Genomic DNA, 24,081 nt, shown 5'->3' with positions numbered 1-24,081 from the left:
ACCAAGCCAGATGAAACAGCTAGCACAAAGTAATTCAAACCCAAAGGATTGAATTATTTTGGGCGTACTGCTTCATTGAACGTCGTCCAGAAAATAGGATCATTTGCTCGTCAAAGCTCTTGAACTCTCCTATTTCAAGAGATGTACACATTCTACGAACTTCTTCCAAAAGTGGTCTGATTTTCCATAGTCGGTCAGTAGTTCTGGCCCCTTGGTCATATTCATCTTCCACAACAAACTTCAAGTTACTCCAGAGATTGAAGTAAATGTCTCAATTTATGTTCTCAGCAATGATTGGGACTTTGAATCTTTTGCTCCAGAACATTCTGATAGTTGGGTATTTCAGAATACCAATCAGAATGGTTACACTGAAAAATGTCTTCAGTTCCGAGTTCGTCACCGCAAGTAGTTTGTCTTACGTTTTCTGGTAGTAATAATTCATCGCAAACGCCATCTGTTCAAAGAAATGGCCTGAGAAGTATGTCAGGAAATATCTGCGAGGCTTCCAGTCGCTTTGGTTTGATGGTCCTTGATCTTTGTCAATTGGTTCAGAATGAAAATTAGCACCAGTAAACTGTTCTAACGACTTCCATTTATACAAAGGGCGACTTGATTTTCCGGGTCTACTTTTTCGATCTGGGCACGAGCATTGATCCTGAACATTGAAAGTGGAATTTCATCCTCTTCGTCATTAAACACGAAAATTAAATTATTCAGATCGACAGTGACAGGTGGACTAGGCTAACCTTTCACTGCTAGGCTAACCCTAAGATAAATTCATAATGTGATGTACAATGGATTGGACATTAGGTTTCAGGAGGCTATGGAATGCCTACAATACAAGACAGAAGAAATATGTTCATTGTTAAATATTTCACAAAGAGCCAAGCAGTTGTCTATATTCATCCAGTTTTTGAGATAACCTTTGCCTCTAGTCCTGTGGAAAAAGAAGGTGCCCCAATTGCACCACAGGTGCTCTTTAAAGATTTGGTTTAGACATGGAAAGATGAGGTCATTTGGTTCTACCAATTTCAGGAGCCCCCAAATGGAAGTTTGAACCAGTTGAAACTTGCTCGGAGCTTATCCCAGACATAAAGTCAAATTATCTTCCTGGTCAAGTGCAAGCTATCTTCAAGCAAAAAATGACAACCTGCTTCATTAATATCCTGCAAATATTAACGGATGGTTCACTGAAAGGAAGCAAGGCAGCTGCAGCTTTGGTTGTTCCTGGATATTCCTTACATATATCCACTAGGCTTCCAAATGGCACATCCATCCTTACAGCAGAGCTAAAGACTATTGTTGAAGCTTCTGATGTTATGAATAAAAAGCCCCCTGACTCTAAGAAGGTAATCTTGCTCACAGACTCCAAGTCTGCCCTACAGCTCATTAGTCAGGTCTATAAGTCAGTCAGAGATTCTGTCATAGAAAATACATAAAGGAACATCCAGCTTTAATTCCGTCACATGCCAAGTCATTAAGGAATTCAGCACAACAAGATGGTCAATTTACTTGCAAATTAAACAGCAGACTTCTACATAGACCCAAAACTAAATTAAAAAACTCTACATGACACAATTTGGAGAAGAAATCCTAACAAGAATCCATTACAGTTGGTACTCATTTTCTCATCATGAGATGAAAACGGCCTATATTTCAGAATTCAAAGTGGTTCATTGATACCAAGGAAAGAAGAATACAGTTGAAAAAAAGAGGGATCCAAATTGTATATTTTGTTCTTCAGTTCATGAGACTTTACAACACCTCATCTATAGCTGAAATACTATTGCAAAGTCAGCAAACAGAGCAAGAAATATTTCCTCAAGGCTAAAAATAAAGCCAGACACGGGTGAGCTATCAAGCTGCCAGGAAATGAAGAAAGAACGTTATTTTAGGATGTTATTCGTTTATTAAGGTGCAATAATATAGTTTAGCATGTTTTCCCTGACTCTGAAACCTGCATCAGTTTGGACAGTAGCAGTAATTGGAAGGTGGAAGAAGAAGATTGGAAGCCAATAGCAAAAAATTTTGTATGAAATCGAAAGGAGACTCCAAGTGTTGTTATTTAGAAGAAAAAGAAGAAAATGGGCATGCGGGAATCATCTACTTGCAGTTATTTTGGTGTGACTGTGTATCAAACAAGTAGTACGCTGAAACAGTTTTGGCTTGTATTGTTTGTACCAAACTTTTTAGCAACGCAAATATAAAGCAACTGTTATCTCGTTATTGCTGATATTGGCAAATTTTTTAACTAAAAGAGTGGGGGGTCCTGATACCTCCAGAGGCATATCCATTTGGCCTTTCGACTCAAAATCTTGATCAGACGATTTTGAGAAAAAAGGGGCGTGGGAGGAGGCCTGGTTGCCCTCCAATTTTTTGGTCGCTTGAACTTTTAATTTCCTAGAACTTTAGTTCTAAGCAGTTTCTTACTTCTGTTACGGTTATGTACAACTTTAGTTTAAAGAACTTTAGTTCTTTTAATTTCCTAGGGCACTAGAACTTTTAAGTTTCGTTTGAATGAGCTCTTTTACGATATTCTAGGACCACTGGGTCGATACGATCACCCCTGGGAAAAATAAACACGTATCCGTGATCTTGCTGTCAACCATTTCCTCATTTTAAAGATCCACGTCAAGTCCAATACAGCAAATAATTGTGGAGGGTCTGTTGTATTACAGAACATCTGTTGTTTGGTTAGATGTTCATTGGTGAACATCTTGATCTTTTCTTGGTATGAGTTGGCTATGATAGTATCTGGATATTTGTATTCATTGCAGGTTTTTTTTTTCTTTTTGGGTGTTTGATTTTTATGGATACTATCTTGCTTCTCAGAATTTGAGGTCTGGGAAGGCGATCTAAGCATCTTTGGTGTTTTTACTTCTAAACTACCTGAGAAATACTTCTCAATTCTGCCAAAAAACTGTGGCCTAAACAGTAATATGGCAATGCTTGTATGATGATTGGCAAATAATTCGGTTCCCTGGGGGGAGTTAGAAAGAAAAATCTCAAAAACGCAGTAATCATTTTAACATACTGAGGTTAATCACAATTTAATGGACACTCTAAATTTCTGCAATATAGATAAAATCACAGAATACAGGAATAATGTCTTAGTCTCACAGATTGAGGCAATGATCCAATCTGAAATTTTTTACAGTGCGCATGCTTTTGCTTTTGTGAACTTCCTGAAGTATATTTGAAGTATCATTCTATATATATATATATATATATATATATATATATATATATATATATATATATATATATATATATATATATATATATATATATATATATATATATATATATATATATATATATATATATGCATTTTGGGAATGATGGAATACTGCTTCCCGATGCCTTCAAAAGTACGTCGTCACAATTTATTTGTCTAGTGGGAAGATATCTTGATGAGTATTTTGCAAAAAGAAGAGAGTAGTTTTATTTTATTTTTATTTTTTCTTTATTATTGTGACGAGTGCTGTAATTTGTTAATCTTGTATGTTAATACATATATATATATATATATATATATATATATATATATATATATATATATATATATATGTATATATATATATATATATATATATATATATATATATATATATATATATATATATATATATATATATATATATATATATATATATATATATATATATATATATATATATATATATATATATATATATATATATTTATATATATATATATATATATATATATATATATATATATATATATATATATATATATATATATATATATATATATATATATATATATATATATATATATATATATATATAATATATATATGAATATATACATAAATATAATATATATATATATATATATATATATATATATATATATATATATATATATATATATATATATATATATATATATGAATATATATATGAATATATACATAAATATATATATGAATATATACATAAATATATATATATATATATATATATATATATATATATATATATATATATATATATATATATATATATATATATATATATATATATATATATTTATGTATATATTCATATATATATTCATATATGACTGAATGTATATAACAAAATATGCTAAAGTAAGATTTGTCTACGTTTGGGGGCATTACAGAATAGCCCCCAAATGACGTTTGTTGCTATGCGTGCATCTTTAAAAAATCATATTAGTCCAAGGCTTTAAACATGACAAAGGCTGTTTCTTCTTGAAGTAATTTTTTTTTCTTTTCTTTTTAGGAAGCAAATTCAGTTAACATGTGAGGTTATCCGAAAAATATGTAAGAATTTGTGTCCTGACCAAGTATATCTTCAATATAAAGATAATTATTTGGAATGTTTGAATCACTCTGAGCCTCTTCCAAGAGAGGTTATACTGGAACAAGTAGGCTATGTTGTATTGTTAAAAACTTATGATTTTTTTTATTTATTATAATTATTATTAATATATATTTTTTTTATTTATATATAATTATTATATAATTATTATTTATTATTTTTTATAAAACTTAAAACGAACAGAAATTATTCCATATATGAAAGGGCTGTCCCCTCATCAACGCCCCGCTCTTTACGCTAAAGTTTGTATTACTTTGGAAAGTAGAGTTGTGACAAAGAGACAATCTTTAGCGTAAAGAGCAAGGCGTTGATGAGGGGACAGCCCCTTTCATATATGGAATAATTTCTCTTTGTTTTAAGTTTTAATGTTGCTTCTTACTTTCAGTTGAAAAACTTTTTATTTAATTTCTGATCGTTTTTGATATAATGTCAGATAATCTGGCTACTCTTCCACAGAAAAATCCCTCCTCCCCAAGGATTTGACAATTCAATCCTGGTAAAAATTTACCCTGGACAATTACCCTTAACATCTCCATGAGCAGGATTGAGTAGGCAATGAGAAAGCAAGACATAAGAAGAACTTCGCATAGGAATTCTGGCAAATTCCCCCAGTGTAAACTTTCCCCTGAAAAATTACCCCTTGGAAACTTCCCTCCTTGTGGAAAATCCCACCAGTTGAAAATTCCCCTGCCCCCCTCCCGAAAAATGTATGCATACTACCCAATAACAAATACTATACCCAAACAATAGGCAAATTTTGTAACTTAAAGACCTTTCTCCAGGGACTGTGGGGCGTCCTGATATCTCCAAAGGCATATTTATTTGGCCTTTCGACTATGCGGAACAAAATGGTTACCTTGAAATTTTGATCGGACGATTTCGAGAAATAAGGGGCGTGGGAGGGGGCCTGGTTGCCCTCCATTCTTTTTGTCCCTTAAAAAGGGCACTAGAACTTTTAATTTCCGCTCGAATGATCTCTTTTACAATATTCTAGGACCAGTGGCTGGTACGATCACCCCTGGCAAAAACAAATAAACTCCACATTTTTCCACATTCAAATAAAATTCCATATTTTTTCAGATAGGCGCTTGAAACCTCTAGAGTAGGTTCTCTGATACACTGAATCTGATGGTGTGATTTTCATAAAGATTTTATGACTTTTAGGGACTTTTGGTTGTTATAACTAGCAAATTACAAGAATTTTAAGATGCAAGGCTCTTAAAGTTTTCCTTAAATCTCTAGTTTTCAGTATGAGAAGGTGCTCTGAATGCGCCTTGTTGAAACATAATTACCTTTAAAGTCACGCCTGTTTATGTTTTTCATTTTTCTGCTCTTCTCCCCAAGAACAATTTTTGACGCCCCCTCCCTTCCCATTCCAAAATGGCGTGCTCATACTCTTTTAATACAGTTTGTAGATTTTCAAAATTCCTAAGCCAAAAGGAAAAGCAAAATGATATAAAAGTAGTACTATAAATATGATTATAAAGGGAACTGAAGTTAAAACCTTGATTACCAATTATGCATTATTGTAGCCTGCATTATATAACTAACAGATAAGCTGAAAGATATAAAGAAGAATGGCATGTGAAAGATCCCGTAGGCTTTGCTAAATGTTGAAGGTCATATACATAAGTAAATTACTTGGACCTAGTGGTCCCAATTGGAAGGGAGGAATATTTTTCCTCCCCCCTGGTTTCTAGATTTTAGCAGTTTGCCACCCAGTCTAAAAATGTCAAATATGGCTAAAAAATGTTTCAATTCTTACAAATTACAGGCCATATACATAAGTAAATTACTTAAAGCTAGTGGTCCAAATTGGAAGGGAGGAATATTTTTCCTCACCCCCGGTTTCTAGATTTTTACCAGTTTTCCACCCAGTCTAAAAATATAAATATGGCTAGAAAATGTTTAAATTCTTACAAATTTAGTTATCATTATTCTAGTTGTAGTCTTGTGGTGAATGCTAAAACACAAGAATATTCATGTAGAAGTCTTTCATCTGTTATCTCCTTAATATGTCAAGTTTAATATCAATATAGGGCTTGAGTAAGAAACACAAGAAGCCAGACCTCTGACTTGGGACACAAAAAATATTTACTGTTCACAAACTTAACTCCATGGTGAATTTAGTCAAATTTGCTCTTATAAGAAAGTTTAACAAGGATTTCCTGCCATTTCATCTGTTAAAATTTTGTTCTGTTAAAAGCTGCTTGGTAAAAGTTATAAAGAGGAATGGCATGTGAAAGATCCCGTAGGCTTTGCTAAATGTTGAAGGTCATATACATAAGTAAATTACTTGGACCTAGTGGTCCCAATTGGAAGGGAGGAATATTTTTCCTCCCCCCTGGTTTCTAGATTTTAGCAGTTTGCCACCCAGTCTAAAAATGTCAAATATGGCTAAAAAATGTTTCAATTCTTACAAATTACAGGCCATATACATAAGTAAATTACTTAAAGCTAGTGGTCCAAATTGGAAGGGAGGAATATTTTTCCTCACCCCCGGTTTCTAGATTTTTACCAGTTTTCCACCCAGTCTAAAAATATAAATATGGCTAGAAAATGTTTAAATTCTTAGAAATTTAGTTACCATTAGTCTAGTTGTAGTCTTGTGGTTAATGCTAAAACACAAGAATATTCATCTAGAAGTCTTTCATCTGTTATCTCCTTAATATGTCAAGTTTAATATCAATATAGGGTATGAGTAAGAAACACAAGAAGCCAGACCTCTGACTTGGGACACAAAAAATATTTAATGATCACAAACTTAACTCTATGGTGAATTTACTCAAATTTTCTTTTATAAGAAAGTTTAACAAGGATTTCCTGCCATTTCATCTGTTAAAATTTTGTTCTGTTAAAAGCTGCTTGTTAAAAGCTGAATGGTAACATTCCCTGGCAAAGCTTTTTGACTCTCACCGTTGTCTAAAAGCTTTGATATATAGGTAATTGTTATGATTTAGGTTATTCATGAAGATTGAGGTTAGGTCAAGAGACTCTTGTTGCCATTGGAAGCCATGTCAACACTTATAATGAATTTGTTTTTTATTTGTTGTAACTTTGTTTTTAGAAGTTAGAGTAACGTGTTTACCCTTCTGCACTAGTGTTCATTTTGTTTTTTTACTCTCACTTGAGTGACTAAATAATTTCTCTCTAGGGTCAGGTTATGATAAGCCTGTATTATTTGTTTGGGGATACAAGATAGAATATGATGAACGTTGCAAGAAAGTGTCATTTATGATTTTGGATATTTCAAACTTGTTTCATATTTCAAACTTGTTGTGGAGTGTGATTAAGAATACTGTTCTGTATGGCCTGTTTTTTGGCTTATAATAAAATTATTATTATTATTATACAATTATATTTATTCTGCTTGGGATGGGGACCCTCTTATAACTCTTGGTGAGAAACACAGATCTAGGTCTAAACGGGTTTAACAGGAGGAGGGCTGAATTAGGAAGATTATTACAGGTTTGTGTCTAATACTTTAGAACAAGTGTTAATGGTACAGAACAAGTGTATGGGGCCCAGAAGAATGTCCAGGATCAGTATGTATAGATTTATATTCACTGACATGCTGATTTAAAATATAATCCTGCAAGTTCTTCCTCCAGACATTCTTTGAGGAAAAGGGAGGAGTATCTAAAGTGCAATTGAGTCTTCTAAATTTCAGAAATACTAATCTTCTTCTATTCTGGCTTAGACGTAAGCCCTGTCGGTACTTATGCTTGGGAATCCCGTGATGGAAGAGCGAAAATCAAATTGATTATCTGCTCATAGCAGGACTTATGGTATTCCTGGCGTTCCTGTGTCAGCAGTCTGGGGACATTTATTGATGTCCGCTCATCAGGAATATATTCATTGTCCCATACATCCGTAACAAGTTCATGGAGCTCATATGCGGCTGGCTCAGCCAGAACTTTCAGCAGCCCAGCAAAATCCCCATCTACTCGAGGACTTTCATGGTTTTAAAGCAGTTTGATTGCCTGGACTGCTTCTACTCTAGTTGGCGGATTCATGTAACATTTTCAAAAGATTTTCTGTTGGGTTAGGTAAGAATATGGAATATTTGTTTCTGATATTAGTAACTCCCGGTTTCAGCAATTCTTGGAAGTGTTTGAACCTTTTGATACGTTCTTCCCTAATGATGAGCAGCTTCCCGTCATTCGCTTTGACTCAAGAGGGTGATAGATTGCCTCTTCTTCCCCTTACATTCTCCAAGAATCTGATAAAGCTTTCTTTTATTGTTTTGTGAGGCGCCCATCTCATTGGCCTTATTTGACCAGTAGGCCTTTCTGTCAGCTCCAGATAGTATATGACATTAATGACGCAGCGCAGTTATAAGTAGTTAATCCATATCGCCAAATTTTGTGTCCTAATGCAGAGAACCAAGGTAGCTTGGGTCCTTAGAAGAAACTTCAGGTTTGGCAATTTGTAAGCGCTTGTTTAGGTCTTTAGTCCAGCCAATTCTAGAGCATAGCTCTAGTGCCATCCAGCCTTCGTACATCAAGGCTCTTGATCCTCTTGAGAGAGTACAACGAAGGATAGTTAAATCCTCACAAAAGCCGTCCCTACCAAAAGTGCCTCCGGCGCCCTATCCATCACTCAACCAAAACCACCCGCAAGGAAACAATTTATAATCAAAGGTGAGTGATTCTATAAAGAAATTGCGCGTTGGATCCTGAAAAATCATGTTATGTACAGAACCATTTGGTTGTCATGTCTCCCGTGATTTCAAGTTTCAGAGATAAATTAGACGCAATATTTTATCTTGAACTGTATAATATCAACTAAGTCCAAAAAGAAGTCTGACTTGAAGAGAAGTCTATGCTATTCTCATATTTGTAATAGAGGCTTATTAGCCATATTTAAGCAATACAATATTATTTATTATTTACTTCAACGCAATTAAAACAAAATGTTTTTATTTAGCTGCAGCTTGTTCTTCGGGCTGGATCACCAAATGTAATGACTGACTTGTGCCAAAATGAAGAATTAATATACAAATGCGGATCACTAATTGGAGACGACGAACTATCTGTAGCAAAAGAAGCCCAGAGGCTCCTGTTTTTGCTAGTTGCAACAGATGGCGGGAGGAATTTGTTTTTTAAACCTAGCTTTTGTCATCACTTGGAAAATGTTAGCACTAGAAGTGAGGCGGTTAGACTTAGGCTCTACGAGGTAAGTCTAGCTTTCTTTCCTTGTTCCCGGTTCTCATTGAAATTAATAGAAAAGGGCGTAACTTCGGAACAAAAGCCATATTTTAGGGTAATTAAATGATAGCTATTACTTTTTGGGTAGAATGTCAAACTTCTCTTGTTTTATGTGCGATTGTGACTTAGTTTTCAGACATGAATACAAAAGCACCAAAGAGTATCTATAATCCACCTATAAAAATATGACATGCATACGAAATGGGGTTTGTTTATTTTTTCGCTTGTAAGAAAAGAAAATGACTTGTTATTTGCTGGATTCATTGCTAAACTTCCTACTACTCAGAAGAAACAGCTGAGGCAAAAGCAAATTAAGTCACAAGAAACAACGCTTTAAGTCTCTACTGAGTTATATTTCTTGTTTTTCTGTCGCTAGAAGTAATATGTTAGTAGTTCGATCATGGTAAATGCAACAGCACTGATTTGGTGAAGACATAAGCGTGTCCCATGTATTACATATTGTTTTTTTTGTCGTTCATAACATAAAAAAGATGGTTGTAGAAACTTTGGGGAGGGCCCCTTTGCTCACAAATTAAAAGCTCTAATGCCCTTTTCAAGGTTATCATTGAAAATATTGAAGATAAACTTTGTTAGTGTTATTGCAGAACATATCATTAGCTTTAAAATATATTGTTCCGTTGTCAGTGTTGACTTTAGATTAAAAATTACAAATACAAGGGCGGTTCAGAAAGTAACTTATGTTTTGAAATGAAAAATGGAATTAGGGAAGGAAAAACTTTTTGTTACATGCATTTGAAAATATCCTCTCAACCTACACACAACTAAGTATAAATCACTTTCTCAGATAGAGATATTCTTTGCAACCATACGGAAGCTCTTTGATACCCTCTCCGTTAAGTTAAACCTTGTAAGGCCTCAATGTTTTTGCTCAGGTGGAGGCGGGAGTCTTTTTTTTTCTCTTTTGTTTAACACTGAGGACGACATGGCAGAGGTCCTTGTCGAAATATTTGGTTGTTCTTCGTGTTCATGTTTTGCCACTGGTTGACAAAATCCTCGTTTTCTCACTTTTTTGATTTTATTTTTCATTTATTATTCTCTTTCCTCTCTTAGTTTCATATGTCATGTATAGCCAGGCTGGTCTTAGAATGTATTTACGTTAAGCTTAGAGGGTATCAGTAAGCTGGTCTGTGATAAGGGGCACAATTTCAAGAGAGACTATGTTGGACTGTAGGTTAGCACAGCAGTTTTCCAATGTATATTATTGAAAATGTTTACTCTTCTTAGTTTCTTTTTTAATCTGAAAAGTAAACTATATTCCAAGCAGCCACTGAGTTTTCCATAAAAAAGATATTTAACATATTTGCGTGGAAATATTGCTCCTAATTGTCTCCTCCTTTTTGATTTTTCTTTTTTCTTTTTGCTTTGTTGGTAATGTTTTATGATTTGTAGGTTTTGGGGTATAGTCCAATATTTTCCATTTGCTTATTTATCTTAGAGATTTTTTTTTGTCTTAAAGAATTTTCTTGCCCTAGATTTCAATAAAAAAGACCGATGTATACATTGGGGCAAAAGGAAAAAACAAAACAAAAAAAAACATCGACTGGCTACATAAGTAACTGAGTTGTCAAATTAACTTACTACATAAAACAGACAATACAGATAATCGACGAAGAAAATATATCACTTGTTTTTATAATACCGTCCCAAATTTTGCATACAAGTCCAGTGGAAATTGTCCGTCACGTGTCAACCCAAAATCAATCCAATCTCATCCCTTATTTCTATGACTATCTTACCTTAGTTCTGCCCTAGGAATGACATATGTATGGATGATAGATAGGCTTATCTATCAGCAAATGAAATAAGATCATTTCTATATAATCCTAAAAAGTGCTTATCCCAGATTTGACTCTCATTCACTCGGACTATCTATCTTGACTTTTTCTACAATTCGCCATGTCTTGATGCCTACTGCAAAATAATTGATTTTCAATTCCTCGGGTGCGTACTTTAGTATGTTATGAATACGGAGAATGTATTTAAGCATTGTTTAATGTGAAGTTTTTAAAATTGTCTGCTAAGAAGTTGTTTAATATTCAAAGGCCAAAAAGTCTTTTGTAGCTTTTGGGATGCAAATCTGTGTTTTTAGGAGATTTATTGATGAATGTCGATCGAGTGGATTAACATTAGCATATTAACACACTCTAAAGTGGGTTTGATCAATTTGGCATGTTAATAGGGGCTCTCATTGAATTATCACAATTTTGTATGTGCTTCATTGATGGTTTATTGAAAAGAGAATGCAACCACTTACTTTCTAATTATTGTATCAACATTGTAATTCAGTAATATTCTTCAGTAACTACAACTGTGTGAATTTTTTGGTATTTTTAATTTTCAAAATTGCATAGAAAGTGGATTCTAGGGAGTACCGAAGATTTTATTTGCAGAGGTCTCCCTAGACAATTTTCCTAGAGTTACTTGAAAAGCAAAAAGTTAAAAGAAGTAATGCTAAAAATCAAACCAAAAGCTGCAATTGTAGATTGTTATTGTGAAGTTCACTCAAACCGTTCCTAGCTATAAACTTGATTCTTTGCTACTCTCTGCTTTTCCATTTGCCTAAATAATAAGCTAGAACCAAGGTAAAGAGACATTGGTAAAGCTAAATACATGAAAAAATAGTAAAAAATCACGTCATTTCACAGATTGTATTTTTAAGGTAAATAGTAAAACGTAACTAAAATCCGTCGTTCTAGCCTCTGCTAGATTGAAAGAAAAAAAAATTAAAACCTTCAATGAGAAATTTTGCAAAAGCTGAAAATTAGCCAATGAAAGAAAAGTGTAAAATGGAAGATAAAACTTCTGTCAGGTTGTGTCTGTGAACTCTGTACTGATTTTTCACAGATTTTAAAATTTTTAAACACTGCCTAGCTGGAACGGCTTGTTTCTTGGGGTGGTAGTAGCACTGGTTACATTTAAAGTTGCAGAAGCTGTTAATTCAAAAGCAAATTTTGTTCTGGCCAACAGATTCAATGAGATCTGGATCTGGCCAACATGAGATCCGGCCAACAGATCTCAAGATCTGGGGATCGCTAAGATGAGCTCTGCGTAGAAGTTTAGTATGTAATAAAATTATTGTAAGATCAAAGTTCGATCAAATCTTGACTTTGATCTAGAACCAACTAAAAAAACTTTCTGACAAAGAATTTTTTGAAAAAAAGTAAAGAGCTATATTAAAACTTGGTACGAGTAGAAACAAACTCCTATAATGATTCAAACTAAAACGACCAGACATTGCTATTAAAGATTAACTGAAGCCCAAAACGAACTGAAATTAAAATAAATAATAGCAATAAACATAAAATTAACACATACTGATAGAGATGAATAAATAAATACTGAAATGAGTAAAAATTGAGATGAATACTCAAGTTAATTATATTTTTTTAAACATAGACGAAAAAGAAATCGCTATGATAGTCAAGATTACTGGAAAGAACCAATGAAAATAAACTGAATGTTTAGAATATAATTATATTAATTCCTGGAATCTCAGCAATTCAAGATTTTATTTAATAGTTTTTTTTTTGTTTCAAAGCTATAATTATAAAAAAAAGTTTTTAAAATACATTACGTTTTCAGTGAAGCCCAAATAAAGCAAGATGCTTTGGAAGGTTTAGGGTTATAGGTGGCAGTAGCCAAACTTTAGTTTGTTTTAAACTTGACTTTACCATTTGTTTAATTTTTACTCCTTTTAGAATTTATGGTACTGGTTAAGAAAGCGGTAAGCGTGCGATAACTGAAGTTTCGTTAATGCTAATGAAATAAAAGCAAACCTTATTGATTATGTTATAGTAAACCGAAAACTTGCAGGATCAATACAAGATATTAGGGTACATAGGAGTGCCGTTATTGATGTTAAAAGTAAAGATCACCATCTAGTAGTGTCAAGGGTTAATTTAAAGCTGAAATATCGGAAGGGTAACTATCTCCCGGGAAGTTATGATGTTGGTAGACTCCAGGATGAGAATTTGAGAGAATTTTTCCAGGAACAGTTGAAATACTAAACAGGAACAGGAACAGTTGAATACTAACCTTAAGAGTTTAAAATTTGATAATGTGGAAGATGGTTGGAATAATTTTAGAAAAATAATTTGTAAAGTTCCGGAAGGTGAATTAGGAAAAAAAGCTAGGACTGCAGCTAAGAATATTAGTGAACAAGCTTTATGTTTAATAGAAAGCAGAAAGAATTGTACAAGAATTATCTGAGTGATAGATCATATGAAAACAAAAGAAATATTGTACTGAAATGTTAACAAATTGAGAGGTAGTAGTCAATCTGGACTTGGCCCAGTTAAAGATAGAAATGGGGCCGCAATTAACGATAAGAAAAAAACTAAAGAGAGGTCGCCGAACATTTTGAGAATTTGCTTAACCAAGGTAGAGTTACAGGAAAAGATATAGAGCAAAATGAAAAAAGCTTGTGATACCTTGGATGTGAAGGAAGATTTGTTTTGTCAGGAGGAATTAGCGACAGTACTAAAAGGATTAAAAAATAATAAGGCTCCGGGTGCTGATAGGGTGTTAAATGAGTTTCTTAAACATGGTGGCTCTGAGGTTAGAAATAAGTTACTGAAGATTATGAATATTATTTTTGAAAAAGGGGAAATACCTAACGATTTTAGGAAAACCTTAATTAAGCCACTTTATAAGAAAGGAGATAAAAGTGAGTGTGGTAATTATCGAGGCATTAGTTTGGTCTCTGTAGGTAGTAAATTACTTAGTAATATGATACTTTTTAGACTGAGAGATGCTGTAGACAAAGTTTTAAGAGAAGAACAGTTCGGTTTTAGAAAAGGTGGATGTGTTGACCAAATTTTCACTCTTAGGCTAATAATTGAGAAGTGCTTGGGATTTCAAACACCTTTGTTCCTCAGTTTTATAGATTATGAGCAAGCGTTTGATTGAGTTGATAGGAGAGTTTTAGTAAAGGCTTTATCCTTGTATGGTATACCAAACAAATACATTAAAGTGATTAGTGCTATGTACGAGAATAATACTGCGTCGGTTAAATTAGGAAATGAGGTTAGCAGCTGGTTTTGCATTAAATCAGGAGTTAAGCAGGGTTGTGTTTTATCCCCCTTTATATGGATTATTTTGATGGACTTGGTCTTAAGGAGCACAGGAAAGGCAATGGGAGACCACGGACTCAAATGGGGAGAAAAAAGTCTCCTGGACTTAGATTATGCTGATGATTTAAGAATCCTAGAGTAAAATGTGAGCAAAATGAATAAAATTTTAGAGTTTTTGGGAGCTCAGGGTGGTAGATTAGGTTTGAAAATTAATGTTAAGAAGACTAAGTCACTAAGGCTAGGAATAAGTGAAGATGAAAAGCTGACGTTGGGTAGTGAAAAGATTGATCAGGTGGACAGCTTCACTTACCTTGTTAGTATTATTAGTAAAGATGGTGGGAGCAGTGAAGATGTTAAAAGTAGAATAGTCAAGGCTCAGGGTGTTTTGTCACAGTTAAAAAAAAGTTTGGAAGAATTGGAAGATAAGTCTGCAAACCAAGATTAGAATATTAGAAGCTGCAGGTGTGGGTTTTACGCCACACCTTGTTGGTGTCGAGGATTTTGATGATGTTGTTCTTCTAATATAACATTTCTTTCTTCTTCAGTCTTTGTTCTTCACTTTTTCATACTAAGTTTGTCATGCTAATGTACTTAGTTCATACTAAGTGTATCGTAGCAAGGTATCCCTACTTTTTTATTGTTAATTTTGCTTAGAAGTGAAAGATGCCTATGGGGCAACCAAGATGACAGTGGTCAAATATGGCTCTGAAGCATGGACGCTCCGAAAAGCGGATGAAGATTTGCTAGATGTTTTCCAGAGAAATTGCTTAAGGATTGTTCTGGGTACCCGGCTGACTGACCGTATTTCAAACAATATGCTATACGAAAAATGTGGTTCAATACCGGTCTCTAGGGATATAATGAAAGAAAGGTTTAGGTGGATAGGCCACGTTGTGCGGATGAAGGATGACAGATTTCCGAAGATTGTTCTTTTCGGCCAACCGTCTAGGGCTAAACGGAAAGCAGGTCTTCATCGTCTGGGGTGGGAGGACGTCATAAACAAAGATTTAATGGAAATGGGAACTTCGTGGGCGGGTGTAAAAAGGGAGGCTTTGAATAGATTGGGGTGGAGGAGGAGTGTGCGTAGCTGTGTTGGCCTCAGGCAGCTTGGTGCTGCGGTGAGTTGTTAGTAGTAGTAGTAGTAGTAGTAATGAAATAAAACAAAATAGGATGAAAATATAATAGTTTATGAACAAAATTGGGCTATATATTTGCACATTACGGGGGGGAGGGAGGTAAAGCATAGCATATATTAAATACGTAACCTAACCCAACCTAGGTACCTTTTATTCCCCCTAAACCCCAAAAACTAAAGTTTAAATATACTACAGACACCTTTATTCAATCACTATACATTGGAGACTACCCGGTTATTATCCTATCTGATCTTCAATACAATTGTCGCGCACTTACCGTTTTCTTAACCAGTACCGAATTTATTTTTAAACATGTCGTTATCTATCTAAGTTTGATGTGAATATTTTATTTTAATATATGTTTGTTTTGGGATTCATTTATTCTTTAATAGTAATTTATTGTCGTTTTAAGTTTGAATTTGTATAGGATTATGCAAATTATAAGATAAGGCCTCAACAGTAACTGGGTTTCACTCGTGCTCCTGAGGAAGGCGGTATTTAAAGAACTCTGACGGAGGACGTCTTAAAAAAAATCCAAAGAAAACATGAATACCAAAAGGAAAAGAAAACCCAATACAAATAGTACTGTATCTACCTCAGTTGTCTTTTTTATTTCCTGAGTTTTGATATATTTGTTACCTTTTCCAGTTTTGAAATTTCTGTCTAAGAAAAGCTGATGCTAATAGGTCCCTGATTTTCGATATTTCGAGAAATAGTGGCCTTGCATCACCTTGGCCTTGCGATAAAATGTTGTACGAAAATCTTTAAGATGTCCAATGTTTATAAGGAAAAAAGGAAACATAAATATGGGACATAAAGTGGCAGTTGCCGTAGTTGGAGAGATAATATCAGTTCCTGGTTTCTTACCTCAAGCTCTAAATTTTAAGGACGTTCTATTGTGATTCTAGTCAAAATTTGTGTATATAATATTTTTTTCAGCTTTTTGTCGAAATTTCCTGTTGCTCAGAAGAGTGTTTGAATTTATGTTTGGGTGCAAATCTGATCCAACCACTGTTGGCTGAGCTCTCTGGACAAGACCTTTTAGTTCAACTGAATATTTTGGAATTATTAAGAAGTTTTTCTTTGCAAAGGCACACTATGCTTTATCTAATCAGTCAAGGAATTATGGACCAAATGAACCAAGCGGTGGCGACAAGGAATGAAAATCCAACGTCTAACTTTTTAATGAGTGGTAAATATTAGAAATAATTTAATTTTCATGATTACTCTCTTATTTGGGAAATTCCTTTAAAAATAGATCCTAATACAAGTATTTTCGCTTTGGACTCGCCTGGTGCAGAATTTTGAGACTGAATCTTCTTCATACTATTTTCTCGTAACACTTTCGTAATACCGCTCTCTAGGGATATAATGAAAGAAAGGTTGAGGTGGCTAGGGCACGTTGCGCGGATGAAGGATGACAGATTGCCGAAGATTGTTCTTTTCGGCCAACCGTCTAGGGCTAAACGGAAAGCAGGTCTTCATCGTCTGGGGTGGGATGGCGTCATAAAGAAAGATTTAATGGAAAGGGATATAATGAAAGAATGGTTAAGATGGCTAGGCCACGTTTTACAGATGAAGGATGAGAGGTTGCCAAAAATTGCGCTTTTCGGCTATCCATGTGGGACCAAACGAAAAGCAGGTTGACGTAGGTCGCTACGGTCTCTCTGTTGCTTCTCTTTTAACCGTAGGTTTTGTTTACGATTCGATGTGATTATTCCCGTCGTTTATTTTCTACCGCATATTTCTTATCCATTATTTTTAATATGTGATTCGTTGTGATGCTTGTTGCCGCATATCTTCTAGCTGTAGCTCTTGTTGTGCTTCATTTTATTTCTTAATTACCTCAGACATTTTTTCCCAGCCCTTTGCTTTAGCTGTTCGCATTCGTTTAAAAGCTTGTGTAATTTTGCATGACGTCGTAGATACCAACAAAAAATCTTCTTTTCCAGCACTCCCCCAGTGGTCTATTTTTGATTTATTTACGTTTATATATAGTTCACTAACAACCAGGTATGACCCCATGGTCCATTAGACATTAGCATAATCATTGTGTTTTACTCTAGTTTTAAGCCATGAGGTATCAAATCAGCAATCTCAATTGAATTAAGAAACTAAGGTGTGAATTCAATTATGCATAAATTGGAAATGAATATGTGTTGCCTGATTTGTGTTGGATGTGATGCTGATCGGTGGTATTCATTTATTGTTCGTTGTTAGTTACAGAATCTATGTGTATTTTTCCTTTTCAAGGTATTACAAAGCTATTTGGAGTTGTTGCTCACCTGGAACCGAAAGCTGTTCTTCAAAAATATCCTGCTTTTACAAGTTTTCTATTTGACACCATTACCAGTCGTGACGCTAATTATCTGTCTATATCAATGGAAACCTTTGGATTCATAGGCGAAACATTAGAGGGAAAAGTTGCCCTCTCTGAACTTGGTGAGTAGCATGACTTTATTATATCTATTAATAGTAAGCGTCACGGTCGGGTAATAGTTCATCACCTTATTCCTAGGCTTCTGCCTAGGAATTAAAAGTCATTCAGCTTTCCACAGTTGGAAAAATGACCATTTGAGACCTGCATTATGCAGAGTTGCCATCCAAATTATTCGTTATTTTGAATAAGTATTTTATTTCCTCCCTAAAAATATGTGTCCATGTATTGTTTTTTTTTCTTTTTGTTATTTTTGCTGCTTAGAAAGAGTTTTTCTTAAATTTTTAGCCTTTAGGCCTATAAATACTTTTGTGTTCAAATGTAAAAGAAGTCACATTTGAAATCAACTCAAACTGATTCAATAATTCAACGGTCTTTTAAAAGATCTTAGCTAGATCTTTAACATAAAGTACGGTTTTCAATTGTGTTTTGTTGTGTTTTATGGGATCCCTGAAGGTAATAATTAAATGTAAATTTTTTTTGTTTGTTCTTGCGTCTAAATCGTGTTTTTTCAATTTTTGCTGTATGTCTGTTTTCTATTGCATTTTTATGTTTATTGAATTACTGCTTTAACGACCTAGCCTCTAACTTTCCAGGTTTTTCTAAAATTAGCTCTTATATATACTGAATTAGAACTTGCCTTATTTTTCCTATTGGATTTGTTTTTTCAGTACGCGACTTAGAAATATTCGAAAAGTTGTCATATCCCCAAAATTCTGGAATTGATGTATATCATGAGCAAATTTTTTCAGAAAACTGATACATTGGTTTGCAAATCAAGCTAAATAATAAAGTCGTTTTGTCTTGTTTTCTAAGTTTATTTTCTTGCAACGGGCCAATTTTCTAGTAACACTACTAAGAAAGGAGCAAAGGGTAAGCTCCAATTTCCATACCTAAGAAAGATCTATTAAAGTTTAGTAGGGTCATGTGTGATGCCGCTCCTCCGCCTGGCTCTCAAAATTTCAAAATTGAGTAAAAAATTCCACCGAAACCACGAGCAAAAATGATCAAAGACATAGATTGCAGAACTTTTGGACACGTATGAAAATGCTCCTATTAGGATCTGTTAATTTTTTTCTGCTTATTAGTTTAAGAAGATACAGTAAGATAAAATATTCCAAGAAGATATAGTAGTATACCGCACTTCGTTCCAAATGTTTATAGTACGCGTTGCCCTTTATGGCCGGAGAAGGTCAAGAAGAAGATGGTTTTGGGACTACTGTTGATGGTGGGGTATGGGGAGCTGAATCATTATTAAAATCTAAAGAGTAAAAATGTGTTATCTCTTTATGTGCCTCCAAATAAGGCAAAGGTATAAATAAGCACGTTTGGCCCTCTCCGGTAGAAAACAGTAAAAAGAGTGGGTGGAGGGGGGTGTTGTACGGGGTAATAATACCTCGGGCTTTGTTTAAAGTGACTATATTGCGCGTTTATGTAATTTTGTTAGTTCGTGTAAACGTTTAAATGTGTTAATATTTTAAGCTTGTTCGATGTTTAAATATGTATTAAACGTTAAAAATATAACAGTGTTTAACCGTGTTTAACCGTGTTAAACCGTATTTTTAACTGGTTTAGTGTATTAAAAAATGAGTAGCAGAACTTATTTAGAAATTGTTTAGAAGTTTTTTTTAACAGCTTTTGTAAGATCCCCTCTAGCTCATTAGTTATGACCTTCCCCTTGCTACGTTTTCTCCTCGCTTACCTTCCCCTAGCTACGTTTTCATCTCGAACCTGGAGGAATTTTTTTATTTTTTTTTTACATCTTACATTTAAACGCGTAACATTGTGCTTTTGTGGTAAGAAATGGGAAAGGTGCGCGAAAGGATCAAGAGGGCTAAGATGGATTTTTTTTGGCGGGGGGGGGGGGTTATTTTGTGGTAGAGGGATCAGGAAGAACAAAAAAATTAGAGTTGAGATACAAAAAATTATTACCATATTCGTCAATCGAGTCTGAAGTCACCTTTTTCCATGATTAATTAAAAAAAAACTTTCCGAAAAAGAAGGCTTAAAGAAAAGTAAAGGCAATATTAAACTTATCAGATGAAATAGAAATCTACAATATCTCAAACTCAAGACGACCAGAAATTACTACTAAAGGATAAATGAAACCCAAAACGAACAGAAATTAAATGAACAATCATGACAAAGAACATACAGCAGGTACTATTATAAATGAGTAAATAAATCTTAAAGCGAGTAAAGCTTCAATTGAATATCTAAATCAAGCTTAAAATGAACAAAAATATTTTGCTATTGAAGTATAAATGAAACCCAAAACGAACAGAAACTTAATAAACAATCATAGCAAACATACATGCAATAAGTACTAATATATAAATGAATAAATAAATCTTAAAACGATTAAAACTTACATTGAATATGAAAATCAAGCTTAAAACGAACATAAAAATCACTACAAATAAGAGTTCCATAACTGTAAATGTCTAAGACCTTCTGCGTCATGATTGTTTATTTGCTATGATTGCTTATTTAATTTTTGTTCGTTTTTGGTTTCATTTATACTTCAATAGCAAACTATTTTTGTTCGTTTGGTGTGGTATGGCAAAAAAAAATATTAAAAAACAAACTTGGACAAAACCGAAGTGTTGCTCCGGTGTCTAAATTAGATTATATAGGGTAATTCAGGACAAACATAATTTATTATGAATATTAAACAAAAAGACAAGTTTTCTCAACTAAAAGTAAGGAGCAACATTAAAACGAACAGAAATTATTACATATGAAGGGGTTCCCCCCTCGTCAATACCTCGCTCGCTCCTTACGCTAGAGTTCGAATTTTGTTGCAATTCTTTAAGGATGACCCCTGAATCACAAAGGCCGTTTAATTAGAATAAAGAGCTCTTTTGACAGTACTAAAAAACTTTAGCGTAATAAGTGAGGTATTGACGAGTGGGCGAACCCCCTCATATGCGAAATAATTTCTGTTCGTTGCTCCTTACTTTCAGTTGAAAAAACTCGTTTTACTATTTAATTTTTGATCATTTTTTAAATAATGCTGGGAAATCCGACTTCCCCTACATGGAAAATTTTCTTCCCCTATGAAAAATTCCTGCCATGGAAAGATCCTCCCACTTAACCCCCTCTCTCCGACCCCCCACCCCACCAGAAAAAATCCCCCTGAAAACGTCTGTATACTTCCCAATAACCAATAATATATGTAAACAATGGGCAAAGTTCATAAATTGCAGCCTTTCCCTTGGGACTCTAGGGATTAAGTCGTCCCCAAAGACATAGTTATTAGTTTTTTTTTACTATGCTGAACAAAATGGCTGTCTCTAAATTTCTATCCGGTGACTTTGAGGGTGGACGGGAGGCTAGTTGCCCTCCAATTTTTTGGTCACTTTATAAGGGCACCAGAACTTTTAAATTTCCGTTCTAATGAGCCCTCTCGTGACATTCTAGGACACTTGGTTGATACGATCATCCGTGGGAAGAAAACAAAAAACAAAAAAAACGTGATGTTTCTTCTGGCAAAAAAATATAAAATTCCACATTTTTGCAGATAGGAGCTTGAAACCTATACGGCAGGATTCTCTGATACGCTGAATCTGATGGTGTGATTTTCATTAAGAATGTGTGAGTTTTAGGGGGTGTTCTCCCCTTTTTTGAAAATAAGGCAAATATTCTCAGGCTCGTAACTTTTGATGGGTATGACCAAACTTGACGAAACTTATATATTTGCAATCAGCATACAAATTGAATTCATTTGGTATATCCATTGGTATCAAAATTCCGTTTATTAGAGTTTCGGTTACTATTGAGCCAGGTCGCTCCTTACTTACAGTTCGTTACCACTAACTGTTTGAAATGGTGGGAACCTAAAACAGGCATTTAGTACAATATAAAAAACCAAATGTCGGTTTCAGTTCCCATTTGATGACGAAATATTTGTTTCTGCGGCAAAATTAAAGAAGACTAAAAGAGAGAAAAAAGATGCAAAGCGGAGCTACAGTAAAGAAATGCAGTCAAAGATAGTGGACGCTAGAGTCCAATTCAGATTTAATGATGATTTAATGTGCGCGATTGGAAAATTTGAGAAAAGTAGAGATGAAAAGAGAAGTGCAAAAAAGGGACAAAATTTGGGGATTCAGCCTGCAGTGGCGAGAAATAAAAAATTGGATGGGCTGTGTATAGCTAACATAAATGGTGGGGGGGGGAAAGAGGTCCAAGACCCATTGGGAATAAAACAAGATGATGACGAAAAAGAGATGAAAGACATAAAACTGGTTGGAAAAAAGCTGGGAGACATTGACTGTCGAGTCGGAATGAAAAAACTTGGGAAGGAATCTGAGATTAGTATTGTCAACTCAAAAGATATGTTGATCCTTTATGAGGGGGAAAAATCTTTTTGGGAAGATCCCGTGCGGGAAGTCACGAAAGATAGCCCTTTTCCTCAATGCACAACTGGCGGACAAATTGTGATCTCTTTACCGAGATTTTGCCTCTCTGATCTGGATTCCTTGGGGGATACTCGCTCCCAGTCACTTCATACTTCACCCAAACCTTTGTCCAGTAACCCTATTCATGGTTGTTATTCTTCATGGGAAACGACAATTATTTCCGGCAAATTGTATTCAGTGGGATATATATCCAAATTTCATCTTCAATTAGCATCAACGCATGTTCTTCATTTGATTATTCCAGGGGAGGGAACCCAGAGTGAACTGAATAGTGATTCGCTCAAACTTTTAGCTGATTTCTCAGTACCCTTGTCGTTTTTACAGACCTGTGTATTTTTGGCCATGGATTACTTCAAAGTATGGCAAGAGCCAATTCACATTCTAATTGAGATGTGGCGTTATTTCCCTGACGGAAACTTAGAGGGTTGATCAACCAATTTTTCATGATGCCTGCTATCGTCAACTGGGCCAGAAACAGATTCTCTGCTCCTCTCAAATGTAAATTCGTGAGAGCGAGAAAATTTGAATTTTTTGATTGTGCTCAGCACGATCATGTCCTGCGAATCTTGGGGACTTCAACTTTCAAAACCTAATGCGGATGCCATATGATAGAGACCATGGTGGTTCTACGGCAGAGACGTGTGGATAACGACATATCCCGAGCCAAACGGTGGAAGTATAAGCACTCGTGGAAGAAAGAAGACAAATGGATGTTTTTAAATTTGAAATTCAGTGTTATGTTTGTAAGGGCGGACCAGCGTGGCGCATGGGTGGTCATTTATCTTACGGGGAGATGTGTTGGGGTTTCACCCCTTGTTTCTTTTCTTTTCAGATAAATGACCTATTTTCTTTTCTGTAATTATATTTACCTACAGGACCATTTTAACAATAAACTGAACTACCGTTGCTAAGCAAGATTCTTCTACAATAAGTAAGCTTTGAAGTTGCATTTTTTCTTGGTCTTCCAGGTCTAGGCCATTGCAAGACAAAATTACGCAACAGTAGAATGGATTTTGGATGGTGATTTAGAGGATTGGCCAGGGCCAAGCGAAGGTCCACCCCTATGCAAAGTTTGTTGTACAGAACCAATATTATTTAGTTAGTCTAGATTGAGACCCCGTTTGGGGGAGTCTGTGTTTTTCAGAGTTGATATATGTGTGTGACTTTTTTTGGAAGATTACAAGTAGGCTATTTTCTACAGCTGTGTAGACATTTTTTTCTAGAAACCAAGACAGGGTAGGAAAAGAGTTGCACTAAATACCGTCATTATTAAATTGACAGGGGGGTTCGTTTACCTTCCAAGGAGACAGCTCAAGATTTTTAGTGGTGACCCGAGGTGGGTTTACCGTGGGCTCTAGAGGTTGGCCATCTGACCGTTCAATCACGTTATCGTGCCCTGGGGCAGGGTATA

General features: G+C 34.7%; 1 protein-coding gene across 2 annotated transcripts in view; it reads left to right on the top strand.

Annotated features, from left to right (window-relative positions):
* The window catches only part of LOC148943532 (26S proteasome non-ATPase regulatory subunit 5-like), a 49,470-nt gene that overhangs the window by 10,581 nt on the left and 14,808 nt on the right, over positions 1-24,081 (top strand). For both annotated transcript variants that reach the window (XM_089101006.1, XM_089101005.1), the window contains exons 2-5: positions 4,275-4,419; positions 9,303-9,551; positions 16,752-17,004; positions 18,066-18,254. In XM_089101006.1, the coding sequence (XP_088957132.1) occupies positions 4,275-4,419; positions 9,303-9,551; positions 16,752-17,004; positions 18,066-18,254 (836 nt within the window). The remainder of the gene's footprint in view (positions 1-4,274; positions 4,420-9,302; positions 9,552-16,751; positions 17,005-18,065; positions 18,255-24,081) is intronic.

This window comes from Artemia sp. Qi Xiang Cuo, chromosome 15 (assembly GCF_049724085.1).
Source record: "Artemia sp. Qi Xiang Cuo chromosome 15, ASM4972408v1, whole genome shotgun sequence".
In the NCBI taxonomy this organism is placed as follows: Eukaryota; Metazoa; Arthropoda; class Branchiopoda; order Anostraca; family Artemiidae; genus Artemia; species Artemia sp. Qi Xiang Cuo.
The sequence above is the reverse complement of the archived record's forward strand: the minus strand, read 5'-3'. Positions and strand labels throughout refer to the sequence as shown.